This window comes from Myotis yumanensis, unplaced genomic scaffold, assembly GCF_028538775.1.
Source record: "Myotis yumanensis isolate MYYU_CA2020_CCGP unplaced genomic scaffold, mMyoYum1.0.hap1 SCAF_8, whole genome shotgun sequence".
NCBI lineage: Eukaryota > Metazoa > Chordata > Mammalia > Chiroptera > Vespertilionidae > Myotis > Myotis yumanensis.
Window position 1 is genome coordinate 26252743 of NW_027223759.1, and position 24461 is coordinate 26277203.

Here is a 24461-nt window from a genome sequence, read left to right on the forward strand (position 1 = left end):
GTGATCTTACACACACACACACACACACACACACACACACACACACACACGATTTGCTGACTGATGAGTGATGAGGAAAAAAAATCAGTTTGTTCAGAAGCTTAGAGCAGAGTGAGAAGAAAACAAGCATATTAGGTTAAAGGAGGATAAAAGGTGGAGAGTCTGGATTATCTATTTCCAGAGCCATGTTTCTCAGAGTGTCTTCCATGGTGCCCCTCCACCAGAATCACCTGGGGGTGCTTGCTAAAAGTGCAGACTTCTGGGCTCCCCTCCAGACCTTTGATATGGGGGCCAAGTGCTCAAGGATTTGTATAAATAAAAACTTCTAAGTGATTTTGAAACACACTCAAGTTCTCAAAATACTAACTTGGAAATTAGGAAATGTTTCACCAACTTAAGTTTATGCAGTAAGCATCACAACCCTAACAAAGCATTTCCATAAGAACGAGATTTGCAATATATACTATCTACATAAAACTTTGCAACTTAGGGCAGTGATCTTTGGTGGGTTTGTTCAATGGTGGGTTCCAAGTACGTAGAAGAGTGATTGGCTCACAGCAAGATGGCAATACAGAGTTGTTGAATGTGTGAGTTTTGGAATGGCCCAGAGGAAACCTTCAAGATGCACACACACTTTGAGCACCGATGACTGAGTGGTCCAAGATTTCCATCAGGCTTCTCATAAAACATAGTTTTACCATTATTTCCTTAGAGGTGTGAACAGTCGAAATTGTACTGGCTCTTGGAACCTTTGATTTTAAGTGTGGTTTGAGGCTCTGGCATTTAGCCCTGTGTGATGTGAACAAGATATTCAATCTTTCTGACCCCCTGTTTTCTTCATCAGTAAATTCATCATCACCTCATTTGATGTCCATAAAGGGGGTAAAAATAGAAAAAGCTTTGAGAAAACAAGGGATTGTTACTAAGTGAATTAATTATTTTTTATTTCTCAGTTACTGTGAGATACAACTTTTTTTTTTCAAATTTCTAGCTGCAAAATTGTATGGTTTAATTAGTAAAATTAGGAAAAATTGGCTTTTAAAGATTGAGATGGCATGATTAATACTCATAGATATAGAATATGTTAATGTTATTGACAAGAGTCCAACTGAAAAACAAAGATCGCAACTCTTTTCAAATTTAATTTGTAAAAACTTATAAGAGTAATGAGTAAGAAATTACTCCTAATTAGTGTTTCCTCTTAGAGATAATCATAGCCAAATAGTTCAAGAACAGTATCGCTTTCCAAAAATCAAATATTGTTTTGTTAAAGAAGTTAGCATAAAATGTTATAGCTTAGCATTCTGTCACTTATAGGCTCTGGCCAAGCCAAATGACTTTCATTTAAAAACTTTTAGTGTAACAGGTATTTTTCATTCATTATTCACTTGCTATCTGAACGCTAAAATCTAAGAGAAAAAAGTCGATTGTACTGAAACCACCCAGACTTCAATGCCTCCTCAATTTTGGAAACTTTAGCATACTACCTCTACCTCAAATGGAATTTCAGTGACTAAGCAGATCTCTCCCTGAACCTGAAATGAGGAAAGGCTTTATCCTCCACTTTATTCTTGCTGATCAAACAGATGTACAAAGGAGCAGGAACACTGTCTATTATAAATGAAAGCACAGACAAAAATGTCATTAGGCAAGTGGTGAGCAACAGCTTTCTAATGAAAGCACCATGCATTCCACAAAATTCTCAAAAACTTAGTCTGATTTTATGCCTAGGTTAAGCATTTTGGAGAGAACTGGAACCTCCAAATACCATGAAGGTAGAGCTAACTACCAACATCTATCCAACTTGATGTGTTACATGTGATGTAAAAAATCTGCTTGGGGCTACCCTTTCAAAATAGCATTATAAAATAAAATCCACTTCAACCAACTCCAAAGCTTTCTGTTTTTTTTTTTCTGCATAGATGTTAACCACAGCATACAAAGTGTTAGGCAGTAAAGAATCTGTAATAGAACGATAAACTGCACATTTTCCTAACAGATCTGAGAAAGAAGATCAGTTCTCTGAATGATAGAAACAGTTTTGAACAGTTTTCCTCAAACATTAAAGCGCATTAGTAACCCCTAGGTCACACATTTCTTTCTCTAAAGCTGAACACCCCCGAACCCTCAATTGCAACCTTGTTCTATAATAACAGTTCAATCAAGTGTGGCTGCTTTGCCACAGATACCATACCATTATGATGAGGGTTCTGGGTCTGCTCATTTCATCGTCACTTTCCAGAGGCAGAATTTCGTGGGATGGTTCCTCCTGGCGTCGGCTACAAATGTGTGGACAGCTCCTCTGGACCACAGAACGAAAAGCTTGTAGCAAAACAATGCTGGCAGTGCAGCCCATCGCTGCATCCTGCAGCCTACGGAATAACTTCTATGTTGATGCTATGTTTGCAAAACAGTGGCTCCTTGTCCCTGAAAACAGCCCACATTGCAGCTGCAGCCAGCGCAGGCTCCAATCACTTCCTTGAGCTCTGGTCATCTGATCAGCGCCAAATAGCTTGGATGCAGAGATGGGAAAGATTGAATCCACTGAGAGTGAACACACTCAGGAATATTAGAGCATTTTGACCAGAGAGCATGTCTCAGTTCATTTGGAGAGCATGTTTCCTGTTCATTACAATGATTCCCTTTGATTCCAGTTTCAGAGATCTGAATAAATATATCTTTCCCACTGAGACAATGAAATAAATCACTTTTTCAAACTAAACAACTGAAAATCTGACATCACAGTGACATTTTTTCCAAGGCAAATGAGTGTCATGCAAAGAGTGAAAATGATTTTTGTTAAATGTAAATACTTCATGAGGGGAAAATTCTGCTACACACCTCACTAAGTGATTGAGGTTTTACTTTTCATAGCTCAGAAGTTCCAGAAATAAAATTGGCATATCCCAAACGTGGAGTCCACTGAATCAAAAACAATTTATCAAAAGTATGCACGCATTAACCAAACCCATGTGAGCGACACCACTGTTCCTCTGCGACTGCCTTTCAATAGTGTGGTTGTTCTGTTCCCACACACACGCCGTTCTGCAGCCGAATACATAGGCGACTTGCGGGGCTGAAAATGCCTATGACTGAGGTCACTCAGCTGACAGAGGTCACTCCAGCTGACCTCTTAGAAAAGCAGCTGTAAAGCATTTTCACATCCTATCAATAAGAATTCAAGTCTTTGGGAAGGACTTTGGTAGTTACGAGTCTAGTATTCCCCCGACTCCTGAGAGACTAGTCACTTAGGAGGCAACCAGAGAGATGCTTAGAAGTCACATGACCTGCTTGGATTGGCTTCAAGATCTAATGGTCTACTGTAACAGAATAGGGCAGGAGGGGATGCTTGCACTAAAAATATCTCACGGAAAAAGGATTCTGCTTACAAATGAGGAAAGTATGAAATCCCCAATAGGATTTTCAAGTCAGGATCTTTCTGTCAAGCCAATCCTCCCAGGGTAAATCTGAGAGCCAAAATAAAAATGTTTTCTTTGGTTTCGTGGCTTCTCAGTGGGGAGGGTGCTGCAGGAAGTTTGGAGGTTTGTTTTGCTCTAAGTCTCGGTCACTCTGGCCCCAGTAAACTTGGTTTCACATAATCCTCAATTAGGCATTAATTGCTCAGCAATCTGTCACAATACAACACCGTTTTAATTAGTATGTCTGCCAGAGAAGTAAAACATTTTTTTCTTTTTCTTTTAAGAAGTACTGGCTGCCAATAGTTTCTCATCTCCCTCTGTTTTGGGCAAACATATTTTAGTGCTTCTGGAAAAAGAAGAAAAAAATGCTAATGGTGCTGGCACATCCTCTCACTCCCTACAGACCTTTGTCAGAGTGCCCGGGTGCTAATCCAAACCATTTTTACTCTGAACAACTAGAGCATTTACTGAACAGAGGTTACCATTTCGCCTGTCTGGCCTGTGTGTATTGAATATCTATATAAATGGTGTCCACCAGAGACAAAGCACAGAGTTGACTTCCAAGACTATAAATGTGCCTTTTCAAATATGATTGCTCCTCTGGACTCCCTGTATGTCAGTGCCCACCCTCACCCACTCACTCCCATGCCCGTGAGAGGTTAGCCCTCTCCATTCCTTCCCTTGGGTTCTTGTCCTTTGCTCATGACTAACTCCAATGCAGCAAGGCATTGACTGGAGGTGCTTAAACAATCCACCAGCTCCAGTTGGCAAGAGGACCGAGTGGGAAGACAGATCCCTCAGTCGTGCACCATAGCTTGGCACAGAGGATGCACTTCACATCCCAAACTCGTTTCTAGCCTCCTCTCTCTAAATCCGGCTAACCTCTGGGTGGCTTTTGGAGTCAGATGTTTTGGCAGATGCCAAAGCCTTTGGGGAAACAAATGAGATGCTTTCTAGCTATTAGAGTTCTGTTTCCATCGATCCCCTCTTTGCCTCTGAGGAATTCATCCCTGTTATTGATGAACTGCTGGGGGACTCTCAATAGTCTTTCTCTTTCTCTTTCAACTTCTATCATCAAGGGAAGGGAATCTCCAAGAATTAGTTTCTTGGGAATTCAATACACACACAGTTGCCCACTGGACAAGAGACCGAAAGAATAATAACCAGCAAAGTTGCAAGAAAGGGAATGGGTTCTGAGCTGTAAGTTTTCCATAATAAATTAAGCAATGGTGGGAGGGGTATGATGGGGGAGGAGATAGAAATCAACCCAGACACAAGGCCATTTTGCCCCTCATATTTAGCATGTAGGTAGATACACAGAAAATATTTTTTAAAAAGGAATCAATTCTTTATAGATGCTTGGTATTTTCATCTGCAGTATTAATAACATGAATCATTGATCTGGCCTTTAAGCATCAAATGTGCATGTCCTTACCAATCAATAATTTTTGGAGACTCTCCTTTGTCTTCATTGGCCTCCTTCCCCTAACTGGGTCTTATTTCACAATTCACTAAGATATTTAGTAAATATAAAATGCTTGAAGTAAGATTTTTAACTTATTGTTATAGATGAGGAAATATTGTCACTATCATTTGTAAGACTAAATTTCTCAAGGATGTGGTGGGAACTAGTTCATTCTGGGTTATTAAATGATATATATGTATATATGTAATACATATATATAATATATATATATATTTGTATACATTTGTGTGTATATGCACATATATACCCATATATATGATATTATTTCATCCACTAATCACTTATGAAATCTTAAATTTATGTACAGTGAAAACCTTTATTGCTCCAAATCATATATGGATGGCCATGTTATATAGACATGAAGTAGCCTAGTGTAGATAGAAATGCAAGAAAGACTGAAGAGAGATATTAGTGATAAGGAATACCTGGGAGAAAGTTAAATATAAGAAGAAAAAGTAAAGACCTTTGAAGAGCAAATGGGGGGGGGGGAGAGGGGAGAAAAATAAAACAGATGTACAATCATAAAAATTGCCTTCATTCCAGTCTCAAGCGACTGCTCACTGAATGCCCACCTCTTTTCAGTAAGTCCTGGCAAATAAATTTAGCTTTTAGAGACATTTTCAAAACATTTTGAACTGAGAATTATTTGATTCTAGTTGTTGCTATTTCTGCCATTGGAATAATACATCCAAAGATCTTTCTGCAATGGGCAAGGGAAATACATACTTAATTTAAATAAATAATGCCTATTGTAAGCATTGGGCTTTCCCAGCTTTGTTAAATTATGTAAGAGCTCTATGCCTAAATGTATTTTGAGATGTAGACCGTGTTGATTTGGACTATGTTTGAACAGGATGGAGGTGGAGTCCATGTTTTTCTCTCACTCAAAAGACCTGTACATATGCCCTGAGGCCTCGTTTCCTCAAGCATCATGCCAGACCTACACTGAGGGAGTGAGGGCTTCTGCCATCTTCATATGGCAAGTACACTGGAAGCTAAACATGAGCTTAGATGAAACTATTTTAATTGAGAAATGAAGTGTAACATGATCAGCCTTTCCTGCTTCTTGCATATCCCTGGTACTGTCTAGCTTCATCTCATCGTTCAACACTCAAGAGTTGCTGGATACTATTGCACGAGGCTAATAAGATGGTGATGAGAACTTATTTGTGAAGAGAAAAGTATGGTTGAGATATTGAATGTAGAAGACCTTGCCTGGGAAAACCATACCCCAACAATAAAGTCTCAAGTATATTGTCACCTCCCCAGAGAAAGGTTCTCAACCCGCCCCCCGTCCCAAGGTTAAATGAACCCCACCTTTCTCCCTGCTTCCAAAACACAAAGTTTCAGGAGCCTGTGGGTACTGGCTCCTCACTGCACCTGCATGTCCCAGAAGGACATGGTTCCCACCACACGAGGAGTCCAGATGCCCTGACTTCTAGTTTAAGAGGGTAGATGGAGTTCACTTGTTTCCTCCTCTCCTTCCCAAAGTCCAAGCAAAATGACAACAATGCAGTGTAAGACTAAGATATTGCTTACAAGAGTGGTGGGGGGAGGTTTTTTAGCCAATGAGACTTTTTGGAAAGTATTTTTGAAAAATGAAAAGTGAATGTGATCACATTGATCCATAACCCCAAATAAAAGATTAACAACAATGTACACAGCAGAGGATGGCTCAGAAAAAGTGGCTGCAGTTTTCAACAGAGCCCTGAAGGGGCTCCAAGCTTGAGGAATGCAGGCACTGGATGTGAGAGAGTAATTCATCTGCCCTGCCCACCATCCCCAAGACACACAAAACAGCACTAGAGCACCTGACAACCACTCTCTAAAGATGGGCAAATGCTTCCAGGATACCTGGCATAGGTGCTGGCACCTCAGAGAAATACCCTCATTATTTTGGCACTGGCAGGTGGAGGCAGGGTATGTCTCTAGTCTGGCTGCCTAGCTCACCCTCTCTGAAATAATGACTGCATTGGGGCACCTGTCAACCTAATAAATCATCAGTCAGTTGTCAGTCTGGCAGAGTAAAGGATAGGGGCTCAAGTCTAGGTAGATCCTTGTCCCTAATGGCAGCCTGAGGAAGAGGCAGGCAGCAGAGGGCAGCAGAAAGGCTCACAGCGAGCTCTGGACTCAGGCAGACTCATGCTGCTCTCACAGCTCTGCCACTTAGAAGCTATGTGATTGTGAGCAAGTTGCTTAACCTCTCTGAGCCTTGGTAGTATCTGCTGTAAAATGGAGAAAATCCTCGACCTTGTCAAGATACTAGTAGGAGGAGAATGACTTAAAAGATAAATATAGAATCTGGCCCATAATAATCATTAAGGGAGAAAATATGATGCTGCCTCTGCTAATGGTAAAAATGGAGGATTGGTCTCTTCCCTCTCAGCCTCCAGGCTCAGTTTCAACATGACACTGCCTAGGGGAAGCCTCCCCTAAGAGGCGTCGCCTCACAGCCCTGAATCTCAGTCCTTATCACTACTTCCTGTGGTTTTCTTTCTAAAACATAAGCTGAAATTAACTTCTGATGAATTTCATTTTTAAGTGATGTCTTCCCCTCTCTAGGGAGCTTAGATTGTCTTTACTGGGTTCACTATATGTCCAGTGCCCACAATGTAGTAGGTGCTCAATGAACAGTAATAATGATTATGACACCAATTAGTAAAGCAAGCCCTTCCCTAGCACTTACTATGTGCCAGGCACAGTTCTAATTAATACCCACATGTACTGATTCATTTCATCCCACTCTTTGAGACAGTTTTATGATCTTCCCCATTTTACAGTTGAGAAAACTGAGGCACAGAGAAGTGACTTGCTCAAAGACTTCAGCCAGCTAAGTGGCAGGGCCAGAATTTGAATTTAGCCAGTTTGGCTTCAGAGTCTGAGCTTATAACCAATTCTGAATGTCAAGTCTGTACCAAGTAAGCCTTACATATTCCAAAGTAGATTTATACCAGAAAATGCTGGCACATTGCAGGGTGTAGTGAAGCAACTCCAGAAAATCTTCTTTGAGAGCTGATATGCCTCTCATAGGAAAATCTGTGATGTGTTCTTGGATGACAGTTTCAGAAGGCAGCTAGCACTCGTAGTTGACTGTTTCAAGTGATAATTTAAATTTCATTGTGATGGGGATTTCAAATATTTTAAATTGTAATGAATTTGATGGTGAGAACTTAAAAAAAATGTGTTGTGTTTACTGTGTGAAGTGTTCACCTATCCAAATTGGCTGTAAAGCATAGAGGTGGAATATATAAATGTATTTGGCTCCCCCTGTAACTCTGATGCAACATCTGTTCTTACATGACACGACATGTTGGTTAACACTGAAATCTCCCCAGAAAAGAGGCTACTTTGGGTCCAACAAGAATGAGGCCATCATCCTGGGACACCCTTTCAGCTGGACATGGATGCTACACAGGGAACCAGCCACCTGCCTTTCTGGGCCAGTGTGAGAACCTGGGGTGACCAGCAAGCTGGTGGATACAACTGCCCCACAGTCTTTGCTTCACTTTCCTTCTCCACCAGTATATTCTGTATAGTCATGTGACAGGGAGAACCTGGACACTGAGGCAGAAGGTAGAAACCTCCATCCAGTTATTTAAGCTGGAGGACCTTCATGTGGGACCTCAATGATTTTGGAACAAAACATTTAATCAATAGGTAATAAAAATCAACTCCTTCTCCTCCTCTTCCTTTTCTACTTTCTCCTCCCCACCCCCTCACCCAGCCATCATCATCATCATTGTCATCATCAAGGTCTAAATCCTGTTGATCTTGTTTGTAAATTTTCTAGTGGCCCAGCAATTGTTCCCAAGTGAAAGTGACCTCAAAGAAAGAGACACCCCCCAATAGATTAAAGACAACTCATGATTTAGCCCCAAGTTGAGTAAAAACCAGGCCATGGATTTGGTCATTTTCCAGGGCAGGGATTAGTGGGAATCTTTTCCTTGTCTAATTTGAGATGGGTAAATCCCCTCAGGTATAAACCCAATTAAATGGCAAGGAGGGAGTTAATCAGTGCTTTCTTAGCTAAACCCAGTGCAATAATTCTCCCTGAGGTCCAGCTGTCCTTCATCAGCTTGCATCTCTGCCTCTTCTGGTGCAACTTCCAGTCAAGAACTTAGGACTTCAGTCTATTTTGATCATAACCAATGGCCTCTTTTTCCCCCCACATCTGTGATTTGTCGAATTCTCTTCTTTTAGTCTCTCTCTTCATTTTCACTTAATTATAGTGGCCTCCTGGTTACAGGCTTCCTTCCCACTGGCTGACATTTATTGAGTTGTACAATTAATCACTTTGGAAACCAACACACCGCTTTTCATTTTAAAAAATCCAGGCGCTGTTGTCAAGCCCTTCTTTTTCTTCATTTTCCTACCTTCAGCATTGGGGCCATTCAAAAGCAGATCACTCTTTTGTTGGTACATTTAGATGCATCTGAAAATTCTCCTTCATTTCTCCTAAGGCAGCTTCCTCAGCAGCAGCTCCCTGCAGAGTGCACGGGTAACTAAAATGTTCCACTTATACCATACCTTCTATGTTTGATTGCACTCTTCTCAGATCAGAATAAATCTTTCTTATTCTTAATTGCAGCAGTTAGGCAAAGCCTCAGGAAGCAAGTTGCCAAGATTAAATTCCTGTTGAGACACTACCTTTGTGGCTTTAAGCAAAATTTTAAGCCACAGTTTCCTTATCTGTTAAGTGAATGAGTACTCATGAGGATCTATTTTCCATGTAGGTGCTTGGCACAGTACCACACACATGGTAGGTCATCCATACATATTTGTTAGTGTTACTAGAAAAGAGTAGATCACAGGACTTTCAGACATTGTTTGCTTTTTCCACCCTCTACAAGGGTTTCAGTTGTTTGTTTTGTTTTGTTTGCTATCTCCTGACTCTTTGTTTAGGAACACAGAATGTGCCCTGGGTGATGGAGGAATGGGGATGCTGGGCATGCCTCCTCAGTGCTTTGAGATCAACCCCCATGGTAATTTGAGACAAGGTCCATAACTGCTTCCTGGTCCATTTCCATGAGTGAACAAATTCAAAATAATATCTCATTTACACGGACATCACTCATTTTTCAACCTCAATTATTCTTCTGACAGCCACATCCTGGGAGGCAACAGAAACAATTGCTTCCAAGCCAGAAGGGGACAGCACCTGATTCATTAAACTATGAAGCATACTTTCAGCATTTACAGACACCTTAGGCAGGAGTCTAAAGAACTTGCTGAACTAACCTTGCAATGGCCTTTGACCAGAAGAAATATATTCTTACCTGCTCTGGTCCAGTTGACATAGGGAGCAGGCAACTAGAATAATGTCCCTGCTGAAGATAGGAGTAATGGCAGTTGTCTAACTTCTTCAAAAGATTGTGGTGGGCCCAGCCATTAAGCCAGCTCACCAAGACTTAGCTACTAACTGGAGTTTGGGGCTGTTTTCTATTCAAGAGCAGAAAGATAAGCAGGGGCAAGACTCAGATCTCATAACAGAGAAGAACTGAATTTTCATTTAGAAAGTAGCCCCCTTCCTCCGTTTCATCCATTTTGACCCCACCCAACAAGGACACAAGCACACGAGAGCACAGCCTGGCACTGAGGGACAGATTACAAATGCCCAGCTTAAGTTCTTCTTCCCACCTGTCAACCTAGATTACACATTCCTTTTTGGAGCAGGAACCAGGAAGCAGTGCAGCTCAGGTGGCCCAGTTCCCAGATGGCAAAACTGAGTCAAATGAAGACTGTCCCCAGGGCTACTGGATTATGTGGGGCATGGATCCCAGCCACCATGATGGTGTTGCTTCTACTTTAAAAAGCCCTTAAACTTGGCTGTATTCAAAATTTCCCTGTTTGACTGTATGCACCTTTAGGTCTTTAGAAATACATGTGTGATCACGATATAATATGATTCTATTACACTCCTCAAAGAAAATGCAAACTATCCTAATGCAATCTTAATAAAGGCCCAATCCCCAGCCAACAGAAGGATGAAGAGAAGAACTTTCCTATGATCACACTTTGGTTGTTAAAGCACAGTCTATCACTACACATCTATGAATAAAGATTCTGACAATTCAGATCACTTTTAATTCATTTGCTATAGAGCATTTATTTTTAAAAGAATAGTCTATCAATTGTATTTAGACTACTTTTGTAGGAGCTAATGCTAACACAAGCTTGAGAACCAAGTTTGACTAAAGGCAGCATGTGTTGGTTAAGGGAGACGCTGCCGAACTTCAGCCTTTGGAAAGTGAGGTATATTTCTTAACTAGCGTGATAATCTTCAGCAAGTCACTCAACTTTTCTCTGCTTTCACACCCACCATAGAGAACTGCTGTGAGAATTAAATTAGATAAGATATGTAAGAGTACACATGTGATTGCCAACAACTATTGTGGAGGATTGCTCCAAGGTGAGATCACACCTGGTATTGATGGTTTCAGATTTCTTCTTTTTCCATTGAAAGGCTGACCAACATCCTCTGACAAGCTCTTGGCAAGATGCTGTGAGATTATGGGGCAATGTTGGCATGCTATTGTAGCCAGGAAGTAAACGTTAGGGCTTTGGTAATGGAAGCATGGTCCACTGTGTAAATCTCAGTAAACTCATTGCTTTCAGGATATGGAAAGTGACCATTGTTGCATTTTAACTATTTTATTTTTTGTTTTGTTTTGTTTTAGAGATATTGTATTAGCTTGAAGGTGCATTGCTCACATTCTTGGCCATAGACTTGCCTTAGCATGAAAAAGAAACTATTGATTTTCAAAATTTAATTTCTATAAAATCCAAGTCTGTTTGCATTAGGTGAACTTATACCTGGCATGATGGTTCTCAGACATGTTAGACAGTTATATAATCGATACCATTTGCTTCACTGGAATCAATGATGAGATAGTTTGAAACCACTGGTAAACTGACCAAAATAAAGTGGTAGGCCATTAATTTGCCTAACCATTTCTCCTTCAATAAAATTCTTGCTCAGATTTTTTTATACCAAACTGCTCATGTTTTCCATCCCTAAAAATAAATTTAAGAATCCTACCCTTCAAGTGAGCACCCCAACTCTCTCCTCTCCATTACACCCATGTGTGGTCAGAGCTCACTCTTTATCTGATGATTCCCATCAGGCCCAGTGGGGTAGGTATGATGGCTACCAGGGGTGGGGCTGGGGGTGAAAGAGGATAAGCTATTGGATGTGACACAAAATACCAGAACTAAATCAGCAGCACTGAATCCTAACTTCCATCTAGGCATGAAGGGGACTAGGAAACAGGGATTCAGGCGCAGTGGTTGACAGGCTGGCACATGGGGTGGGACACTGTGTCCAAGGCCTGGCTTGGCCATTAATAACTATGTGTTTTTTTTAAATATATTTTATTGATTTTTTACAGAGAGGAAGGGAGAGAGATAGAGAGTTAGAAACATCGATGAAAGAGAAACATCGATCAGCTGCCTCCTGCACATCTCCCACTGGGGATGTGCCCGCAACCCAGGTACATGCCCTTGACCAGAATTGAACCTGGGACCTTTCAGTCCGCAGGCTGACGCTCTATCCACTGAGCCAAACCGGTTTCGGCCATTAATGACTATGTGACACTGGATAAGGGACTTAATTTCTCTCACCGTCACTTGTAAACTGAAGAAAGTAAGTGCAGTAACAGGATGGCCATATAACTGACTATTAATAATTATGCTAAGACAACAGGCATAAATCAGGACTATGCACAGAAAAATCCCTGCATGATCACCTTGGTAATAATTTCTAACTTGTTTGGTTGCTGTGAAAAATCAAATAACTATCATCCATGTGAAATTATTTAGCCAGGTGTCTGGAATAATAGTGCCAATAATTTAGCAATCTGAGCTGTGTGTTCGTGTGTTTGACGATTCTGCCCAACTGAAAGTGTCTGAGCATGTTTAATTTAAGGTAGGTTAGCCTGAGCTACGATGTTCAGTGGAGAACAGGTGTATTAAATGCATTTTCCACGCACAATATTTTCAATTTATGATGGGCTTATGGGAACATAACCCCATTGTAAGTGGAGGAGCCTCTGCCTTCTGGTTATTACGATCATTAATGGAGTTGTGCTTTCCATGTAAAAGAACAAAGGTGAGTGCTTTAACAGGGGAAGAAATAACCGGCTTCTTCCTCCCTCTCTCTTCTTTTTGCTTTTTGTTTGTGGTGAAAGCACGTCCATGGAATCTACTCTTTTAATAGATATCGACATGAACAACACAGCATTGTTATCTATAGGCACAATGTTGTGCAGTGGCCTCTAGAACTTGTTCATTTTGCATCACTGAAACTTTATACCCACTGACTAGTCACTCCCCATTGCCCCTCCCCCAGCCTACGTTTTTAAAATATAAATTTTATTTTTAGAGCAACCCAGCTCACGTTTAAACTGTATTGTTTTGAGCACTTCTTATGCAGAGTGCATGGGGAGTAATAGTGCCAAGCTTGTTAGAAGCCCATAATAATTTTAACACATCCATAGTGTCTTGAGAGTATCTTTGCCAAAAGTAGGACAGAAGAAAGGGACTGAGAATAGTGAGGAGCCATGGTGGTGTCTGTTCCCTTCCTTCAGAGAAAGGCTGACCCAAACAGTGTTCTAGCCATTACTCAAAAGCTAGAAATTGTGTTAATTTGTCATTGAAGGAGTTAATCTGCTAAAATGGTTCAGTGCAGCTTTGTGTCCATGGGCAGCCAAGGATGATTATGGGCAGGGATATCTTATCAGTATTTTAAAGTTATTAGCTTCAAAGTTGTTCCTTCTTCTAGTAATAGTACTAGTCTTGGTCATCTTTCAGGGTATATGTATCTACCAACAAGTATATAGGAACCAATAATAGGTGCTGGGACTTTGGTAAGCCAAGTGAGGCTTACCAGAGCTATGTGACAGTATACAACAGGGTTTCTACAATAGAGGTTTTTTTTTTCAATTATAGTTTACATTCAATATTGTTCTGCATTAGTTTAAGATGTAACAGTGATTAGACAATAATGTACATTAAACTAAAAACTTTTTGCACAGCAAGAGAAACCATCAACAAAACAAAAAGAATCTACTGAATAGAAGATATTTGTCAATGATACATCCAATAAGGGGCTAATGCCTAAAAATTTTAAAGAACTCTGACAATTCAACACCAGAATAACAAACAACCCAATTAAAAATTAGGCAGAAGACCTGAACAGACACTTCTCCAAAGAAGACATATACATAGCCAATAGAATATGAAAAGAAGCTCAACATCACTATCCATCAGAGAAATGAAATCAAAACCACAATGAGATACCACCTCACATCTGTCAGAAAGGCAATTATCTACAATAGAGTTTTATTCATAGTACTATGGAAGGACAGAGAAGGGCAGTTAATTGGCAGGTAGTTAGATATGGTTTCTTAGAGTCTAAGACAGTTGAGTTGCATCATGAAGGATGAATAAATGGCACGTGGAGAGTAAAGTGAGGAAAGTGTTTCAAACCTGAAAGGCTATGTTCCTTATGAAGGCAGAAACTTCCAAAGACCACAGAGCTAGCATTAATATATGGTAGAGCCTCACGAACTCATCTTTCAGACTCAAGAACCTGTGCTTGAAGCATAAATAAAGCCGTAGACTGGCTTAACAGTTTAGAGCAGTGGTTCTCGACCTGTGGGTCCAGACCCTTTTGGGGGTCGAACAACCCTTTCGCCTAAGACCATCAGAAAACACATATATAATTACATATTGTTTTTGTGATTAATCACTATGCTTTAATTATGTTCAATTTGTAACAATGAAATTGGGGGTCACCACAACATGAGGAACTGTATTAAAGGGTCACAACATTAGGAAGGTTGAGAACCACTGGTTTAGAGAGCACTTGATTTCCTATGAATAAACAAGAATGTCAAGAGTGTGCTGATGCAGTTTCAAAGCAGCCCCTTCCGGCAGTTTCCTGCCTCCAGAATCAATTGCTTCCATTTGAAGAGCCCTTAGGGTCTGTCCATCAGCAATTCAGTCCACGCGTAGCCCAGCTTCCCAACTCAGGGATGGGGTAGTTCTATATCTGACCCCAAAGGAGCAGTCCTGGCCTAGCTTTATATCTCTAATCATATGTATGATCGTCTTTATTCCTGCTGGGCAATAATACAATAGGGAGTGAACATTAAATTAAATCTATAAAGTGCTTGCAATCAATCAAGCCCTTCATGAAACTAATTTTAGAAAAGAGGTCATTAGATATATTAGAGTCAATTTAGAAATGAATTGAGAAACAGAACCTCATGTTCTCTTTAGAAAAATCTCTTGTGTCAGGAGATAGAATTTTCATTACCTTATATCAGATGAGTACAGCTGTCACCACCTGTCCCCCACCCACACAAAACACACACACACATACAACAAACTACAATTCTCTAGTAGTCAAAAATAGTGATGTTACACTCCAAGGCAAATAGGCCACCACTGCCATCCCCACTGGTGGAGAACAACAACCTGGAAGTTCATAAAGATCAATTTTGACTTAATATGATAAATAATATTCTAAAAATAAAAGCTGTACCCAAAATGGAATTAACCATCTTGCCATTCATTCCACAATTTCTTGAGTGAAGACTGTTATCCATGGCAGATCTACTTATTCTTCTGAGCCAGTTCTGAACCAAAACCATATGGTGACTTTATGACAATATTGATGGTTTAAGAAGATATACAAAAATACAATTATTAACATTTATGATTTTAAATAACAAAATGTCATCTTTTTTCTCAAAATTTAAAATATTTTCCACAGGCTGACCAAAATTTCACTGGGTAACTACCTAAATTTCCTTAGAATTAGCAGTTAGGAACACTAGTATCACTTCCTCTACCAAACTGTACAGAACTATTGTTATGTAGCAAAAATCTTATCACAGAGCTCATAGATCATAAAAAAAAGAATCATGACCAGCTCCCTAATCTTACAAATGGGTAAGTCCCTTCTGAGGGCACAGGTCCACTGAATCATCCTTAGTATCCTGTTCATTAAGCCACTAGCTGCCCATACTAAATAAACACTATCACCTCCCTTCTCAAGCTGCATCTCACTTGTCAAAATGATTTAACAAAGTACATTCAGGAAGTTATGCATTTACCATGTTAAAATGAAGGCTCCACAGACAGACGTAGATTTACTAAAAGATTCCAATGTCAGCTAACCTTCAGCCTCAGATAATATTAAGGGGCCAGTAGCTAATGTTGGAAAGACCAAGTCTTGAAGTGAGGATATGGCGCCCTCTAGGGATAACTACTTGAAAAACCATGTCTACTCCTAAAGGGGTCACAGATGGCTGAGTTTAAATAGTTGGGTTGTTAAAATGTCATGTCTCCATAGAAACTTTTCAACTAAAACAAGTATTATATTATTAGTTAGGATATAATATTCTGTCTATTAAAAAAACACTGGTCATCAAATCAAAATATTTAAAATAGCTGATATTAAGCTCTATAAGAGTGAAACCTAGGCGGGGAAACTGTCTGAACAATATAATACTCTCATTTTGCTGGACAATAGAATGTAATTTTTCTGATGAAGTTAAATAGTAATAGAATATAATAGAATATGTGTAGAGTCCAGGTTCTTATGCAGCAAAGAAGTCTTTCCAAATGACCGGGTTCAAAGATTTCATGTCAATGAAGATTACTACAGAACCAAGAATAGATGATGTCACAGTAGTTGCCGAAAAGGACTTATGGCTGTATATGGAAAGTAGAGAAGGCACAGGTAAAATTTTCTTTCCTTGTTTCAGGGAAGAAAATTAAATAAAAGCATCATATCTGCTACACAGATAAACCTGCCAGAGGTGTTCACACCAGAAATCCCAGTTCCTAAAATTATTATCTTTCATTAGTCAGAGAGGGAAAAAGTTGGAAAATCAACTTAGTTTAGAGAATAAATGAAAATCAAATGAACTTAGCTCTTAAAGGGAGTCAAATACTGAGATCGATGTCACCAGCCAACAGGAGGAGGAACAGGGGTCTGCAGTTATGACTTCAGTGTGCGCATACATTTCCTAACTAATAAAATTTTTATGATACAGTTTTTGAAATGAAATAAAATCAATTTAGTCCTGATCTTTAATGAGTAAACAAAAGAGCAGATTCCCTGTCCTTTAGCAAAGGAACTCAGCCAAATCAGGTTCAAGGCTGGGTGGAGTTGAATGAAAGAAAGACGTTGGGGCTTGCTGGGACTTCTGGCTATGGGGGAGAGTCCACATCAATATGAAAATTTCCACAAGCATTATAAGAAATCACCCACAATGTTAGGCTCTGAAAGACAGGTTGGGTGCTCTCAGCTCCAGCATATGCTTACTACCCAGAGTCAACAGGCCTGAGTTGCTCTTTGAACCGAACCCCATTGAAAACAGTGAGCAAGCTCAATGCAGACCTGCATTTGAATGAAAACTAGCTCCAGGGCACCACCTGGAAGGAGGAAAATAAACTGCCTCCTAAACTCATTGAGGGGGAAATAGGACTTGAAAATGGCTTTACATGGTATCAGTAACAATTCAATATTATACATTCATATATGCGGCATAACAATGTTTCCATCGATGGACCCCCATATAGGATGGTGGTCCCACAAGATTATAATGGAGCCGAAAAATTCCTATCATCTTGTGATGGGTGGCCATGGTAAGGTCATAGTGCAGTGGTTCTCAACCTTCTGGCCCTTTAAATACAGTTCCTCATGTTGTGACCCAACCATAAAATTATTTTCGTTGCTACTTCATAATTGTAATGTTGCTACTGTTATGAATCGTAATGTAAATATCTGATATGCAGGATGGTCTTAGGAGACCCCTGTGAAAGGGTTGTTTGACAGCCAAAGGGGTCGCGACCCACAGGTTGAGAACCGCTGTCATAGTGCAATGCATTATTGTTTTGTGTTGTCTCAGTCTATCAATAGTGGTGCTATTAGTTAGAAATGCCTGGGGGCATTCACCTGGGTCCCTGAGCTTCCCACAGACATCTCCCCCTTCCAAACCAATGTCCCAATTTCACCCACCTTGTGGTTCTTAATAAGACTGCAGGTCTCCCTCCAACAACAATCATTAGGAAACTTTTAAGTAAAAAAGGGTTTATTACTTACAGGCCTTGGAGCACACAGCAAGGTCTTAGGTAGAGAAACACTGAGGGCATGGGCCTGGGGTTCTGCTTTTATTGAGGACAAGGGTGGAGCCTAGGGTTTCCAGGTTCACTCTTAATCGATGAATTTAAAGCAGAAAAGCAGTACTTTAAGGCTAGAAGAACGTTGCCCAAATGGTTTATTTATTTATTAAATCAACCAAACTCTCTAAAACAAAGGGAGGAGGCAGCCTGCCTCTTACCTAATGGGGTGGCTGGCGATGAGTTTATTCTACACAGCCTGCCCTGACATGGAGGCCTCTTTGAGGTGGGTGTAATCAAAGTTTAAGTCAGTCACCTGAGTTCAAAAACAAAGCCAACTGTTAGGGCTTACGCTACAATTATGTGTTTGTGATGAAGCTGGTGCTAACAAGCTACTGCGCAGCCAGGCTTACAGAGTATAGCACATACAATCACAGCAGCAGGCTCTGCCATCTAGGTTTTGTAAGGGCACTCTACAATGTCTGCACAGAGAGTAAATCAATGACATTTCTCTGAAGGCATCATGGTCATTACACATGACCAAATATGGCATTTTTCCAGATTTCTGAAAATGAGAAGGCATTCCTTGAGAATTTGAAATTCACAATAGGCAGGGTGAAATTGCTCCCTCGGTCATTTGAAGGTCATTGGCATCAATTCAACATCAACAGGAATCCCCAATTTGGGGTGCAGTGAAGGAAACTTTATTCAGTGCAAATAGGTCAATTGTGACACAGCACAGCTGTGAAAATAGCACTACTGATAGACAGGTGAAGCATTCCTGGGACCAAGCCCCTCTCCCACTAAAGCAGTCAGTGAGGTTCATTGCCAACCAAGGAAATAGTTTCCAGTCAGGGAAAGTGTGCTCTCAGAGCCTGAGAGGAGCTGACTTATATAGACAGAAGTCCCCACCCTTAGGCCCTGATTGGTTCATCCTCATGCAAATGAGGACTCCAAATTCTCACAATTTGTTTGGTCCAAAAGGCACAGTCTTGACTGGTCAGAATGGAGCTGGTCAGTGAAGAAGCTGATGGAACATAGCTGCACAGCTCCAATTGGAAGGGCACAGCCTCGTTCCTATTGGTTGAAATGGGATTCCAGGAACTCCTTTATAAGGGCTGGCTCAGGCAGTAGAAACACAGGGAAGGCAGGCAGTTCAGTGCAGGCTTTTCACTGAGGTGCAGTTTGCATGAGAGGCCCCTGTACAGAGTGACTGCTAGGCTCTGATTTTTAAATGTGATCCCAGTTAGCCACCAGGAGTCCTTCTGAGTAGGGTCTACAGTTCTAATTGCATACACACACACACACACACACACACACACACACACACACACTTGAAGCCCAGACACTTCCTGGACTTGCCACAGGTTATAGTCAAGGCTGAAGCCTCTTGGTCAGGTTTCTCGACCCTGCTGCGGACCAGACCATAATGGACAGGAATCAGGTGTGATCCTTTCGCACAAACCAAAGGCTAAAGTATCCTGAATGATCTCTTTGTTAAATAAGGAGCCTTGGAAATTATTTGGAGGCCCGCATAACAACCAGGGAGAATACATAAGTCATCCAAAATCTACTTCTAAGTTCATTTTATTTCAATAATAATTTCATACTAAATTCCATCTGCTTCCACTTAATTTTCAAAATAAGAAAGGGAGAAAATTCCCCAATCCTTTAATCTGCTTGTGTAACATCTGTTTTCTTAGTTTCATACTTAGCTTTCAAAAATTATAGCACCAAAAGAAGTTGGCTTTTTTATGAGATAATTTTAAAAATCTATTAGTAGATATTAATATTAAAACTAATACTTAGGGCTCCTTAGAGTTGACAAGGCATTGCAGTTTACAAACCATTTATCTCATTTGATGCTCACAACTAAAAAAAATAAATAAAAAATAATTATGGTTACCATTATAAACATTCATTGTATAACAGATAAAATGTTAAAATGTACTTGCTCTTTAAAATATAACACATAGACACAGACAACAATGTGGTGATAGCCAGAGGGAATGTGTGGTGGGATAGGTGAGGGTGGGCAAAGTGGGGATAAATGAAGACGGAAAGAGACTTTGCTTTGGGCGATGGGTGCACGGTGCAGTGTGCAGATGATGTTTTGCTGAATTGTACACTTGAAACCTGTATGGTTTTGTGACCCAATGTTACCCCAATAAATAAAAAAGTTAATCTTCACAAAAACTCTATAAGACGGGTGTGATTATTGTCCCCATTTGTACAAAAGAGAAAACTGAATCTTCGAAAGAGAAAACTGAATCTTCGAAATGTGCTGTTAGTTGCTTTCAGTTCAAACACCAGCTCCCCATGACCATGAGTGATGTCATACAGTTGAGATAGAAATCCAGTATAAGTTGCAGGACTGTGTGAGTGTGTGTGTGTGTGTGTGTGTGTGTGAGAGAGAGAGAGAGAGAGAGAGAGAATAATAATAGGTGAGAAAAAGTAGATTAGTAGTTCAGGAAATATTGAACTTTCCAAGCACTTAAGAGCCTCACATATTTTCCTTTTTTCTCCTTTCTGTGTACTTTAGCAAACTGCCACTTAGACAACAGCCAAAATACAAAAATCTTTAGGAAAGATCACTGTCCAGTTCCTCTTTGTGAAAATCTTTTTTTTTTCTTTCCATCAGACTCATCCCTCCTGCTGGTGGAATTCTCCTCCCTTGCTCATCTGAGGATTGTGCAAGTCCAGCATATGATACGCTCTCCATGATGAGAGATGGATGCAAGCCCAACAAAAGAACCACACCCATCCTTCAGGGGAGTTTGGCTCAGCTCAGCCAGGGTAGGAGACCACTTGGCATGAGAGAGCTGATGCCAGAGTTTCGTCAAAGTGCACAGAAATTAAACAACAGCTTTATTTCCTAATGGTAACAAATACCCCCTTTCTATTTCAGGACCTCACACATCCCAGCATAAAATGTATTTCTGTTAGTGAAGTTATTCTGTTGTAATGATGAGATTTTAAAGACATCTGCCATCAGGAAATAATACTTTCAAAATGTTGGTTGTACTTGGGATTCTTTCCTCCTTAAATTTATATTGTATCAAACTTCAGGATTAAACTGTATTAAATTATCATCTTTTCATGTTATTAAATTATAGCACTTTTCTTAGCATTTCTCTTCCTCATAGGTTCTGGAATTCTAGTCTGCAGACTAATCTTGAGTCAGGGTATGAGGCCACCTCACTTTCCACCCCAACCTAGTGACTCCATCACATGGTGACCAGAGAGACCCAAGATCCAGGCCGGTGGGTATCTGGGCCAAGGCTGAGAGGCTGTGTTTTAGGAATGTGGCTTCCAGGAATGGGACAGGGGTGGCAGCTTTTTCTAGGGCTTTTCAAGGGCAGTGGAGCCCATTCCAATGGCTGGTTTCTAGTTTTCAGCCTGGTTTCAGATGCCTGCCTTCAATGAAGAACAGTCAGTACTCATTACTTGGAGGCAATCCCCTATTCTCCTCTACTTCTGCCTCTAATGATTTATTCTTTTCAGCGGCCTTCACTGTGTTGTGTTTATATTTCATTTCTATTTTCATTTGAAAAATTATTTTTATTTCTATACTTGGTAGGGATAGGAAAGGTGAAGGGGAAACCTTGAAAATTCAACTAAATAAAATAAAATGTCACTAACTATAAAGTAATTAGCTAAAATAAGAAAATTTTGGCCAAAAATTTGACTCAGACGCTTTAAGCTACAGTTTCCCCATCATAGAGTTTGGGTGAGGTGTAAATTAGATGGGCTTAATTTAAAATTTTCTTAAATTTTCAAACTCTAAAGCCATAAAACATTAGGTACCACTCAATGTGTCTAGTGTGGATGCCTCTCTTAGAGTCAGGGGGCTTTAAACATGATTAGCAGGTTTGTCACTAGTCTATAATTTGTTTTCTAAATGTCTTATTTTGACATTTTCTATATAAAGTGTGCAAGTAAAAATTAAAAATGAAATAGTTGGTCTAATGCCAAGATTTTCTGTTTTCATCTGGACTTTTACAACATATAAAACTTCCTAGAGCTTATGCTAATAACAAGTCATTTTAAAGAATCCTATATAATAAAACCCTAATATGAAAATCAACAGAACGGCAGAACAACTGGTCACTATGTTGAGCACTGACCACCAGGTGGAGTGCCACTCAGTCAGAAGCTGGACTCAGGGCTGGAGAGTGCAGCAGTGGTGGTGGGAGCCTCTCCGGCCTCCGAGGTAGCGATAAGGACCCCTCGGGGGATGTCCGCCTGCTCAGCCAGCAGACGGACATCCCCCGAGGGGTCCTGGACTGCTAGATGGGGCAGGCCGGGCTGAGGGATGCCCACCTACAGTGCACAAATGTTGTGCACTGGGCCTCTAGTATATTATAATTTGTACTTGTTTCAAATCCTTTAAACAAAAAATAGAAATTATGATGCTTTGATATGAATAAGGAGGCAAATATCTTACTTAAAATCTAGTAGGTGGGGTTATCTAAATGTACATTCTTTCCCAAATAGCAAATCTTCTTATTTATATTTTTCACTTTCCAAGTCAAGCCCAAATTAGAATGATGAAAATTAAACCAAGAAAAGCTTTGAAAGGATCTCCTAATGAAATATATTATTCAATAATATCATTTTTAGGAAATGACAAGAGTGAGTGGGTGATTCGGCCCAGCTTTGGGCCTTTCCTCTGCATTTCCAAAGGTTGTGCATTACCCGTAAGTTTAGGACAGAATTACCCGTCCAACTTTTTTTTTTTGAAGATAGCTTAACCACAGTCTTAGCTAAGAATTGAATGTTATATGGAGAGAAATAGAAATAGAATGATATTGGAGAGAGAGAGAGCGAGAGAGAGATTGATTGATTGAGCAGTTTGACCTGGTATGTAATTTGGGTAAAACATCTAAGATAATTATTCAGCTATTCAGCATGAAGACTTCTCCAGTTTGTCCATTTTCTTTTAGACATCTAAACACCGCTTAGTGATTTTTTTTCTGCGTTGTCAAAAAAGACAAAATGTCTAGCCAAAGAAGCCAATAACTGGAGATATGTCAACTAGTAAAAAAGAAAAATAGCAAAAAATAAATGCTGGCCTTGCTGAATATGTTTAAGCTGGCTCTCTCATTTCAGATCTCCATTAACAAACAGGTTAATCATTGATGACATCACCTAGAAAATTGAATCAAGCAAAAACCTTGTGTTGACTGAGTTATCCACGAAATTCTGGTTTGAGCTATAATCCATTTATAATTGCATCTGTTCTTCCTAATTCCTGCCAACAGAGAGTAGAGGACCTCTGGTCGCCAGCCCCCACCCCCTGCCTTCAGTCAGTTCCTTAGCTGGAGTAACATGTACGTTGGGCTGGCCCCGAAGGTTAGAGCTGTCCCACAATTCCTGATAGACTGATTTTCTATAACAAAAAGTGAGCTTCAAGGAATATTATACCAACATGACAACTTGTTCAAATACAGTACTGATACACTTTCTAAAAAAAAGGACAGAGCATGAAAAAAATTTTCATAAGTATTATTTTTTTTTAAGTATGTAGTTTCCTTCTCTATTCTGTTCATCCTGTCAATCACGGGGGCTCAAATTTTCATCAGTTTCTGAACAGCTGGAAAGGAGAAAAACCGTGGCCCAAAGGTTGGTGTGGCATGAGTTGCCATTCCTTACAGGACTGAATTAGGAGGCTGGATGAAATGAGCAAAGTGTACCCCATCTTAACCCTCAGTCTCCCCTTAGATAGAGTATTCAGCTGGTTTTACAGAAGGGCTACAAGCTGTAGCAGTTGAGGGAGTTCTAGGCCTTTCCAAGTGGTCATGTAAATCTATATAAAGCTCTGTTATGAATTAGCAATAATCTATTTTTGAATGGCTATACTTTCCCTAAACCCTTCTTTTTGAATTGTTCAAGAACACTTTGGTGAATATGTAAGAGAGAAAACAACCTTATGGTTTGGGCTCCACTGGAGACGGATCATGTAGCATTTTGTTCGTCAGGTTCTGTGCTGGGCAGCCCTCCACAGCCTCAGGACCCCTGCTATTATTACTCGTGGGATTTTGAGTGAGGAAAGGCTGTCAATGTGACCACATGATGTGATCGCTTCCTGAACAGATATGGAGAAATACCACACTCCCCGACTAATACTGACTCTGGGTTTCCAAGATCTGAAACAGACTCTCATGGTTAACTAAACAGAACACAACTGTGAATTTGGGGGTTGGCAACTTCAAAGCTCAAGAGAGCATGGTTTCATTTTTTCTTTCCTGGCTAAGATACAAATCCTCAAGCCAATCCCACTTCAGTGCCCCATGCTCCAGCCTGGTTTTCTTCTTTATTGCCATGTTTGATACTCCTGGCATCTGCTCCCTGTTGGCTTCTGCCATTTGGTTCCAGCTGTTCAATGCCTACAATTTTCTGTCAAGCGCAGTGGCCAGGAC

At 40.2% G+C, this 24461-nt stretch overlaps 1 protein-coding gene across 10 annotated transcripts in view; it reads right to left on the bottom strand.

Moving 5' to 3' along the window:
* The window catches only part of DOCK10 (dedicator of cytokinesis 10), a 206979-nt gene that overhangs the window by 160946 nt on the left and 21572 nt on the right, over nucleotides 1-24461 (bottom strand). For 8 of the 10 annotated variants that reach the window (XM_070422263.1, XM_070422252.1, XM_070422259.1 and 5 more), the window contains exon 1: nucleotides 2195-2392. The exons of the other annotated variants lie outside the window; for them this stretch is intronic. In XM_070422263.1, the coding sequence (XP_070278364.1) occupies nucleotides 2195-2356 (162 nt within the window). In that variant the 5' untranslated portion in view covers nucleotides 2357-2392. Of the gene's footprint in view, nucleotides 1-2194; nucleotides 2393-24461 lie in introns of those variants that run through there. 10 annotated transcript variants of the gene reach the window in all.